This window comes from Paramisgurnus dabryanus, chromosome 18 (assembly GCF_030506205.2).
Source record: "Paramisgurnus dabryanus chromosome 18, PD_genome_1.1, whole genome shotgun sequence".
NCBI classification, from domain to species: domain Eukaryota; kingdom Metazoa; phylum Chordata; class Actinopteri; order Cypriniformes; family Cobitidae; genus Paramisgurnus; species Paramisgurnus dabryanus.
Window position 1 is genome coordinate 7057295 of NC_133354.1, and position 11606 is coordinate 7068900.

Here is an 11606-nt window from a genome sequence, read left to right on the forward strand (position 1 = left end):
GTGGCCCTTGAACTCCCTGAGAGAAAGAAGGAGAAAAAAGATTTAAAGCGGATCCTCTGAGATTGACAACTCATGCTTCTAATGAGCAAAAAATCCTCGGAGCATGAAATCTGAATGGAATGTGTGCTTATAATCCAAGTGCTGTTTATGCTAATCTCAGGGGATTGAGAGAGAGAGATTGGGGGTAAAAGAGGGTCGTCCGCTCCACAACAACAACAACACTTAAATCAACACAAAGTGTGACACAGGTGCACTGTTGAATTATTAAAGTTTATTCTGCTTCATTTGGAGTCTGAATCCAGAGATTTTACTCTTTATAAGACCTGCTGGATGTGTGTGTGTGTGTGTGTGTGTGTGTGCGTGCGTGCGTGCGTGCGTGCGTGCGTGCGTGTGTGTGTCAAAGATTGAAATCATAGTGTAACTATATCAGACTTTGATGCTCTTAATATCATCATTACATTATGAGACTTTAGTCTAGATTTCAGTATTGTGCAAAAGTGTTAGGACACCTGCAGCTTTGTTATTTCAGCAAAGTTTTAATAATCATCAATGTTTATTTTTTGCTCTCTTTATTAAGATAGAAACAGAAAATACAGAAAATACAAATTGCATAAAAAAATCTAGAATAAAATCTTTAGTTAATATTTATTTAGTGTTGAGCTCTCTGAACACTAAACACATTTTAAACTCTTTTGAGGAGACTGAAGTCCTAAAATCATTCGATTAGAAATTAGAAATGAGGATTTAATTTCATTTAGGTTTAAAAGATCCTGCAGGTTTCTGCTCTTGATCAAGTGTAAGTGTTTTTCAGATTGTTTTCTGTTTATCAATACTGCATACCAATCTCCTGTAATTTTTGGGCATGAGAGGCTGAAAAATATTTATACACAGTAATGTATATGCAGTAAATACGTATATATTTTTTCTCACACTTTTTCATATTTCTCAACTTTTTTACGTTTTTTATATTTTGTGATTTTTTTGAAACTTGTTTTATTTTATCTTCACCCATAATGTCCACTTGAGTCTCTCCTGGTATGGAGCTCTATATGGAGTTTTAGATATAATCCATGTCTTATTTTTGTCAATCAACTGTTCTGAGGTCTGTTAAAGCTCATCTCTCCCTCAGATCAAAGTAAAAACATATTTGAAAGCATTAGAAAAATTAATGACATAAATAATAAGAATTTTCCACTTGAAAACATCATTTAATAATAATTAGATATATTTTTAAGTATTATTAAAATTTGATTAATAGCTTTAAAAATAGTTTGTTGATATCTTTGATTCACATTTGTACTTAAGGGCTTGTCTCTCTCTCTCTCTCTCTCTCTCTCTCTCTCTCTCTCTCTCTCTCTCTCTCTCTCTCTCTCTCTCTCTCTCTCTCTCTCTCTCTCTCTCTCTCTCAGTTCTGGTGTTGTGCCAGTGTTGAAGACAGATGGTGGAGTTATTAGATGTGCGTGTATGAATCCCTCCTGCCACTCGCTTTTTAATCAAATTAAAGCGAGAGAGAGAGACAGAGAGAGAGAGACACAGAGTCTATTAATGCCGTTTGTATTCTTGTGTATAATGGACTTTACTCCTGTCACTATACTGACCCTCAGGCCAAGCTTTAACTCTTATCTCTCTCTCTCTCTCTCTCTCTCTCTCTCTCTCTCTCTCTCTCTCTCTCTGTCTCTCTGTCTCTCTCTCTCTCACACACACACACACACACACACACACATTTATTTGTATAATAACATGTGTATAACAACATAATAAGCATGGTTTACAAGGAAAAATACTACATGGTAATTTTTTTAATAAATAAAAAATGCTAAATGTTTTGGGTGAAGGTTAGGTTTAGGGTTTAAATTAGGTGATAAAATATACAGTGTTAGGGTCAGTTTGTATTCACTGTACTGTAATGTGCTGTGTGATTGTTTTATATGTGTGTATGGGAGTTTAGAGGAACCTTCAATGAAGCAATAAAATGTCTGGAAAGAAACACACACACATTTTTGTCCCTTTTTGAAAAGCCGACAGAGCTCAGGACAGGATCACTTCCAGATTTATCATGGAAAGGAAAACGTGTGTGTGTGTGTGTGTGTGTGTGTGTGTGTGTGTGTGTGTGTGTGTGTGTGTTATATTAGCTGGAGTGAGATGTTGAGTTAAGAGATAGAGAGAGAGAGAGAGAGAGAGAAGGAGGGGCTTGAGTTCATATAGGAGACTCCCCCGTCCCGCCCCCTCCCATGGACTAACGTCAGGAATGTTTCTCACTCGTTTGCATATTCAGCATGCTCGGACCGGCCATATGGGAAAATGCGACTGAAGGAATTGTTGTGAAAGGGAAGACGAGTTTAAACTCAAAGTTGTTTGAGAGCGTCTGAAGAGGATTTAACACACAAACACAAACACACACACACAGCAGTATGTATTGTGCGTACACCATCCCGGGTGTGAGCGGCGGATCTCTCATGTACTATTACAACGGTAAAGCGGTGAGTACAGACTCATGTCATTTACTCTGATCTGTCACGGCCTTAACGTCTGTTATCTGCTTTAAATGACTCGCTTGAATCCTTTGAACTGAAGAGACACCGGAGAAATCTGTGTGTGTGTGTGTGTGTTAGGAATAAAGTCAATGGTGATGCTCTTAAAGTGTAGACAGTTTGTTAATTGTATTTGTGTTGTTGTGATAACACAACAGATTTGAAAGGATCTTCAATGGATGGTAAATAACTTTAGATAAAAAATGCACAGCTATAATTTGTGAAAATGAAAGATGTTAAATAAAAGATGTGAAAATATCTGAGATCCTAAAGGAGGAGAGATTTACTGTGACCTGTAAAATAATTAAAGGTGTTGGCAGAGAAAAGTGTTAGAAATGTGAGAGACTCGCTGTTCATTTTAAAGAGAGAGAGAGATTTAAACATCCATGACTCTTGTGAGGTTTATTCTGGTAAGGTCAGGTAATATAAGGTAATTAGTCTAAAATAAGACAGGTCATTGGATTGGGGGCATCAGGTTGTTGCCCGAGGCCTGTGTCCTGTCTCAAAATCCGTCCTGCTGGTCCTTCTCAAGATCTGCTTTCCCGCCTATCATTTCACGACTCTCAGATGTTTGTAACTTTTGTTTGTGAGATTTGGGTGTTTTGCAGGTGGACTTTTGGCTTTTTGATGTTTGTTTTGCTGGAAAAGATTGAATGTTAAATAGCCATTTATGTAAATACACTTTTTTGAGTGCCAGTACTCCGGTTAGGAAACATTGGCTGAAGGCTGATATGTGACCCTATGTGTGTGTGTGTGTGTGTGTGTGTGTGTGTGTGTGTGTGTGTGTGTGTGTGTGTGTGTGTGTGTGTGTGTGTGTGTGTGTGTGTGTGTGTGTGTGTGTGTGTGTGTGTGTGTGTGTGTGTGTGCCCTCTTTAATAAACCCAGTGTGAGGGCCTCACAATCTAGTTAGTGTTTGGGGTTGGTGGGCCATTGTGCGTCTCGGGGCCACAGCGTTGTGCCGTCTTGATTTGGTGCCAGGCATCTTGCTGGGATTGGTTTTTTTCTACTTATTTGCGAGTAAAAAACAAAATTCACAGTAAAAGGTCCCTGGGTTTTGGGTCCCTGCATCAATTGGGCGCTTGGTCCCTCGGACAGCGTCGGGCGTGTGGATAACTCTCGGGCGGTCAGGAGCGAGTCGGGTCTTTTGGTTACTGCGAGTCTGGTCAGAAGAGGGATATTGGGTCGACTAATGAGTCAACAAAAGGCCGTCACACATAAAACAAAAGGGCTTTTTACACACGAGGTCTGTTTAAACAGCGCCGGCCGCTCTGCATTGTTATGCTAAGACTCCGTGTGAATATTCCTTCAGTTTAATTTGTTCACCAGACTCTCACGTCGAGATTTTCTTTTCACCACATTGAAGTGTTTATGTGGATTTGTTTACAGTGTATATTATTAGTTGAAAACAAATTTGTTGTTCTTAGTGTTAAGAGCTGCTTTTATTTTAAACTAAACTGACTGTTTATTTAGAAAATCATATGTTAAAAATATTTTTTATGTATTAGATTATCTGATGTAATAATTTTTTATATAATGTTTTAAGAGCCACACATGTTTTAATAATTTAAAAAATGTACTATTATTTAACATATGAATTAATAGTCGTATTATATTGTTGCTTCCAGGCCGCTAACTAAAAAGTAAAACATTTGTAATCTGCCTTTAATGTTTTTATTTATTTATTCATATTTTATTATTCATATTTATTCATATTTTATTTATTTCTATGCTTTATCACAGTCTAAAATTATTTATTTGAGATTATTTATTCATACTATTCTTAAAAATTGTGAGTTATTTCTGCAATGATCCAGCAAACGCTTCTGTTTAAATGGACGATGTTTGCCTGAACACGCACACACACACACACACACAAGCAGAAGAATTACATTTGTGACATACATGTGACATACAGTCATATAATCCTGTTGTGTTATGCAACATTTTGTGTGAGCTCAGATGAAGCTAAAACAGAGAAACTCTCAGCATGTCTGAATAACATCTGTATCAATTCTGACAGATTTCTGTTACTTGAAATATTGCTCTCTTCAATAATAGTCTTTTTTTACAAAATAATATGTTTTTCAAGTGCATGAACTGGAATTTTTTTAATGAAATTTAGTATATTTGTACACAGTTAAAAAAGAACAGATAATAAAAAAGATAAGAAGATAATAAAAAGTGTGTGTTCTAGTTTATTTGCAGATTTTTTTTTATTATTCATTTTATTGTTATATTTAATTTTGATGTATGGAAATACAAAAGCCTTCTTTGCAATGTATTAATAAAATGTTTTCGGTTGCTGGATTTATAAATCTGTTGTTTGTGAACTGTGCTATTGAGTTCTGAAGCAGGTGTGTGTGTGTGTGTGTGTGTGTGTGTGTGTGTGTGTGTGTGTGTGTGTGTGTGTGTGTGTGTGTGTGTGTGTGTGTGTGTGTGTGTGTGTGTGTGTGTGTGCGTGCGTGCGTGTGTGTGTGTGTGTGCGACCTGTGTGTATGTGTGTGCATGCGTGTGTGTGTGTGTGTGTGTGTGTGTGTGTGTGTGTGTGTGTGTGCGTGCGTGCGTGCGTGCGTGCGTGTGTGTGCGACCTGTGTGTATGTGTGTGCATGCGTGTGTGTGTGTGTCAGAGATCGGCATAATGCTGAGTCTCATTGACTGTCGGAAGAGGTCCGGATGGTATGGAGACCTCCGACATTCCCAGCGTGAATGGGGTTGAGAGAAGGGTCTATCCCAAATCCGCAGGCCTTCTGAGAGACATTTCTGGAGCATCTGTCTCTCTCTTTCTCTCTGTCTGTCAGTGTCTCTCTCTCATTAGCGGTAGAATACATTTTTATACAAATAAAATAGTAAACATGGAATATCAATGATATTTTAAATGTAAAGCTGAACACAGTATACAAACACAGAATGAACACAATACAGTGAAGTACACAAGCGTAATGTAAGGGTTAAGCTGAAATGTGATTTATAGTAAAGAAAACACATCAATATTTGGCCAGTAGTAGTGGTTAAACAGTTATTCTTGTTGAAATAGTTCAGTCACTCAGCAGACTGACTTTATGAAGTGAATTATTAGAAAGCTTCAATTGTTTTTAAACACTTTTATATTTTTGTTTATTATATAAGTGATATAAGAAGGTGTTATGTCGATTGATCTTGATGAGTTTAATCCTATACCAAAAATGTAAGGAATGACAACCATTTTCCCTACAAACACAAGAATATTCAACTATTCAAAGTCCACATTTAAATGTGACATATACATTACAAATTTGAATTCTAGTCATTTTTTACATTTAATAACTAACACTTACAACTAACAACTTATGATAATGGAGTAAATAATATGAACAAATAAATCAAGTAAAGCAGAAGTGAAAGTATAAAGTGTGTAAATGTTGAATTTTGTGTCTCTAGTTAAAGCCAATGTGCTGTTGGTTAAAATTTTTATATAAAGTTACAGTTGTTTTTTATATTCAAGTTAATTAAAATGACGACAGACTTGTACCTCTTGTGGAAAACATTATTGATTTTAACTTTGAGGACGTCCCCAGAAGGAGGTTTTGTGTGATTGTAATTTTGTCCGTCTGCTCTTACTGTATATCAACACACAAGATGTTAAACAGAATCTCTCCTCATCTAAAATAGCATTGAGGAAAAACTGCCTTAAGTTGAAAATGTTGAAGTAATCAGTCTTTGATCCTGTTGGTTTTATTATTTTAATAATGCGTCTGTGATCCAGTCCTCTGATGTGAACCTCTGGCCATATGTTCACCATTACAAGCCCTTCACATGAAACACAAACCCTCATCTTAATTCTAATGAACATTATATGGGCTGTGTGTGTGTGTGTGTGTGTGTGTGCGTGCGTGCGTGCGTGCGTGCGTGCGTGCGTGCGTGCGTGCGTGCGTGCGTGCGTGCGTGCGTGCGTGTGTGTGTGTGCGTGTAACTTCTGTCTGGCTTATAATGTTACATGATTGGTTTGTTTGTATTCATTTTATCTCTTACTAAGACGTGTTGTGTACATCTGATGCCTGTGATCTATGATGTGTGCGTTTTATACCTGATGTCATGGAGTTTCATTAAAAATGTCAACTCTGTTTTAGATGTTTCTGCAATATTTCTGGACAAATAATAGACACACATATGTCTACGACAGTGATACAGCCAGAGTACAGATCATTTAGCCCGTGAATAATATTTAATGAGAAATATATTTATATGCAGACTTTGGTATCTTGGGAAAGGCATAGTTTGAGACAATGTTGTTATCTCTTCTGTCTTTTAATCTGGGAAGCAGACATTTCAAACATATAAAAAATGTAAAATACATAGAATTTCATTGTATTAATTGGGTGTTTTGTGTGGATTCATTTTTTGCTGTTAATGGTTATAAAAGTCATCAGGTTGTTTGCACGCATACACACATGCACAGGTCTGTTCATTAGGTTATGATGTTATGGTGAGATGAACTAAAGTCATGTATTTTTCTTCAGTATGTTGCTGATATATTTACTTTTCTATACTTTGTGCATTATATTTAAGTTTAGCCAATGTTATGATATAAGGTTTCCATGAGATTTTAGTGCCAGTAGTTCAGTTTAAGTCTGACTTGTGGTTTTAAGAGCAGAGATGTTTTTACTGTCAGTAATAGGAAAATTTGACTCATTTACACAAATCAGGTTGCTTTGAACTGTTTGTTTCAGTGAGTCAATTCAAAACTTTGATTCAGTGATTCATTTGCATTCATTCAATAACGATCAGGTATCCAATTGATCTTTTTCATTTGTTAATTTCAATTGAAAGGATAATGATATATTATTAGTGCATTGAACAAAATATTTTGTTTATTTAGTAAAAAATAAGTAGTCTTACTAATTTTTATTACTTTTAGCTAAATGTTTACTGATTGAATGGTAATACTTTACAATAATGTTTGGAAATATTCGTAAATGCATGCAAAATATTTTTTCATCATTTATTAATCTTTTCACAAATACAACTTTTGATTTAAAAAATGTACATTTGAAAATAACATGAACTATGATGAATAAATGCTGTAGAGGTATTGTTCGTTGTTTTACAGCATTACTTTAAAGTGTTACAGATTTACTAATTAGATTTTTTTACACAGTTTAAATTTGGCAAAATATCCCTGTTTAGTACAAAATCTATAATCTCAGTTCTGCTGTAAACCTGATGCAGATGTGCTTACGCTTGGGTTTGTGATTTGCTTTTAAATTCTTCTTTTAATTATTGCCATGCATTGATTATTTATGGTGACAGTTAATGAACTATCTGTGAGCCAACTGGCACATCAGCACTCCTTCAACTGCTGGACGGATTTCTTGGCTGTGGAATACACACACATATAGACACGCGGCGTTCCTATCTGTCCATAATCATTCGATTACAGCCACCGAATCACAGCATCTCATCTTCTTGTATGTAGTCTCTCTCTCTTTCTCTCTTTTCCAAGGTTACTCTTCTACTGGCTGCCTGGAGTCTCACTTAAACCTTTCCAGATTCCCTCAATCTTTCCTGGTAATCCTCCCAAATTGATTTGGCACATAGTTGCGCGATCAGTCCGCTGGGGTTCGGTGAGGGTTTTAGCTGCCGTGAGAGCCGATACGCCATCAGATATGGTGCGACCAGACGCCGGCCGTTGATTATGTTAATGTCTGGATGGAAGGTTTTAGGAATGTCGGAATTATCCAGCACAGTGGATCTCAATGGAACGGAACATTCTATTTGGCTCCCGCCGCAGATTCGACGTTCTCTGCTATTTTCTGCTTTCTCGGGCCCAACGAGTCGCATCCCGGCCAATCGGTGCGCTTCTTCGCTTCGATTTTGGTCACGTGGCCGATGTGCCGGGGTCCGGAGCGTATCCCGACCAATCGGATTCTCACGCGTTTCATGAAAGGACCTTTAGAGAATCACCATGGAGATGAGTTTGGATGGCAGCCATCTTCTGCAGCCCATTTTCTCATTGATCACTTTCTGTGGGTCAACATGTCACAAACACGCAACAAATGACGCCTTGTAGGTCTAAAAAAATGCCACGTGCACCTGCAGTTCATATTTTTCCTGTTGATTCTGTGAATTTGATCTGAGATTTTATTTCTATCCTAACTTTATTTCATGTGTGTTGAGTTTGTTTGGTTGTGTATGTGTGTGTGTGTGTGTGATGAGTTAAGCCAGCGCTGGTGCAGTGAAGCATCTGGCAGTAATTTGGTTAAATTAGAAGCGCTGTGGTCACTTGCCAAAAGCTTTATACCTTGAAAGGGTTCAGAAATAATAAAAGGCCTCTAGTTAAAATCCATCACCTGTGGAAGCGTGTGTACGCTCAACCTGCACCTTTATTATACCTCATTAATTGTTTTGGGATTATTTTCTGTAATAATAGCCTGTCCCTTTTAACCCAATGCAAAATTACCTTTAAATGACCTAAATTACCAGAACCCTCATGAAAGGAAACCTTGGAATGTTTCCGTTTTTCTCTTTAAAGTTCGTTCCCATTTACAAGCTGTGTTTTTGCATGATTTTCAATTTCGTTTTCTCTCTGGTCGTCATATTCTGCCTCTCTGAAGGACGTTTGTTTATATTCATTTGTGTTACGTGACATCTTTGAGTTGTTTGATATGTTTGGAAAAGCAAAAGTGAGAGAAAACTTTATCCAGAAAGAGAGAATGGTTCGTATTATCCATAAGGCCGTGGGGCGGACATGATCCATTTCTGCATACGTGTCACTTTTGGTTTATTGCTACAGCATATACTGTACGGTCTTTAATAGTCAGCTCACTACATTATAATCAGGTGACTTTTATGTTCATTTCTGTAAGATTTTAAATTCAAAAAATGTGTATTGTGTTGTTAGTATACAGTATCTGTACATTAGGTGCATGGCAAAAATGACTTTCTTACTTAGTATTTTTGTCTTGTTTTCAGTACAAATATCTAAAAATGACCTAAGAAAATACGTCTAGTTTTAAGACAAAAAAATTAAATTAAAGTGAATTTGTGCATAAAACAAGCAATAAAATCTGCCAGTGGGGAAAAAAATATTAAACTTTTTTAAACACTTAATTCAAGAAAAATTAAAGAACAATTTTCTTACTCCATTGGCATATTTTATTGCTTGTTTTATGCACAATTACTTATATTTTATATTTGTTTAAAAATTAGCCTTTTTTTTTGGGTCATTTTGCTCATCAAGAAAATGCATCTTGATTTAAGAAGTTTTAGGTATTTGTACTAAAAGCATGACAAAAATACTAAGTAAAAAAGGCATTTTTTGCAGGGTGAGGAGATTGACAGTTTGAATAAACATTGCCGGTCTTCAGGATTATTTTGAAAACATTTCTTTATATATTTACCTTTCAATATCTGAGTTGTACGCTACAAACCACTGGTGGTAACTGTTAAGATTTCAGGATTGTCAAAGATGAAACTTAAATTGATTTGTTAAAGTTGAGATGTGTAATGAAAGATGACGTCTCCAGGAGTTTTGAGGTTTCTGTGTGAGGTTAGAGTTTCTTATGAGATGTCTGAGATAAGAATCTTTTCATCTGTTTTAACTGAAAAGATACACAACTGTGTGTGCGCATGCATGCATGTGTGTGTGTTTGTGTGAAATCCTTTAGGACACATCTATTGTGTTAAGCTCCACTAGAGGGCTCCAGCAGAAGTACTGCGGTAAAATCAGAGTAAATCAAACAGAGTAAATCTATTAGAGAACAAAGACAAGAATGAGATCAGAGAGAAACATCTCAGTGCTTAACACATAATCCTGTTGCTGAACTGAAACACACACACACAGCTCATGGCTTAAAGCTGCTGCAAACTTGTGTGTGTGCGTGTGTGTTTGTGCGATTGCGTCTATAAAGGGGATGTTACCTGGTAATAAATGCGTTTTAGGCGATCGGATCACAAGTGGATGAGAGAGACACATTCACGTTTAAGACGCCTTTCCACTTTACATGACAACCGGAAGTCATTCATTCCCTATGGAGAGTTGTAATGGAGCTGCATGAGGTGACGACCATTTGCGGAAGCTTAATTTTCAGATGTGTTTTGAGCATTGAATCCGTTAAAAAATTTAAACTTGTGCAACTAAACGATACGCTGACCGGAAGTGATGTCTTTCAGTGTATTCCAATCAAAAACTGTGTGAGGTGAAAATGATTAATCCTTTTTGTTTAGTAACAGTAACACTTAATCCTTTAAAAAAAATGTATTACTGGTACATAAAAATAATTAATTGAATATTTATTTATTATTTTTAATCTTATCTATATGCATAGCTGTTTATTGTTTCATTCACTTGAATTCATCTATTTACTTATGGTGAATAAGAATGAAGTGCTGGAATGAGCTTCTCTCCCATGTTGACACAGATTTATGATTAAAGTGAAACTTCATTACGACTGCCACTAGAGGGCAAACTCTGACTGTCGTGTCCAAATGTCACATACAGTGGAAAGGTGGCTGTACACCTTATACACATTATACATTTTTTTTAATTCTCTCTTTTTTGTCCACTTTCGACCACTTCTGTCCTGAATACTGAGGTGATGGTCTGTCTGTGGGAGAGTCAGGAGAAATGACATGTGTTTAAATTGACCCGCACTAATATTATGTCGGAGTCTGCTGCTTGTGTTGTCTGTAAACGTGCTGCAAAATGTTTTATACATGTATATTTTAGAGCAATTGATGAAGAAGGAGTGGAAAGCAGCCACTGCAGTCTTATCACTGCAGTCTTTGGGCTTAAAGTCAGAAACAATGGAAAAACATTGTGCTCGTACATCCCATTTGATTAAGAGGTGGAGAATAGGCAGTGTTTTGTGGCTAACACATTCAATTATATGAGCGTCTACACCACAAATGCAATCCGGACAAATGTGTTTTCGACTACCTCTGAATGTGGTCGAAAGTGGAGGAGCTCAAAACGTCTTACACCCCGTTTACCCTGTAATCCACTTGTGATCTGATCAACCAAAATGCATCTTAATACCAGGTGTAAACAGCCGTCTCTTCTGTAACTATGACAACACACATGGCAAGACCCTGTTGAGC

The 11606-nt window shown here is 36.7% G+C and overlaps 1 protein-coding gene across 12 annotated transcripts in view; it reads left to right on the forward strand.

The window, feature by feature from the left end:
• Window positions 1–11606, forward strand: part of tcf4 (transcription factor 4) — a 144712-nt gene that overhangs the window by 96639 nt on the left and 36467 nt on the right. For 2 of the 12 annotated variants that reach the window (XM_065243634.2, XM_065243635.2), the window contains exon 1: window positions 2250–2480. The exons of the other annotated variants lie outside the window; for them this stretch is intronic. In XM_065243634.2, coding sequence (XP_065099706.1) covers window positions 2412–2480 — 69 coding nt within the window. In that variant the 5' untranslated portion in view covers window positions 2250–2411. Of the gene's footprint in view, window positions 1–2249; window positions 2481–11606 lie in introns of those variants that run through there. 12 annotated transcript variants of the gene reach the window in all.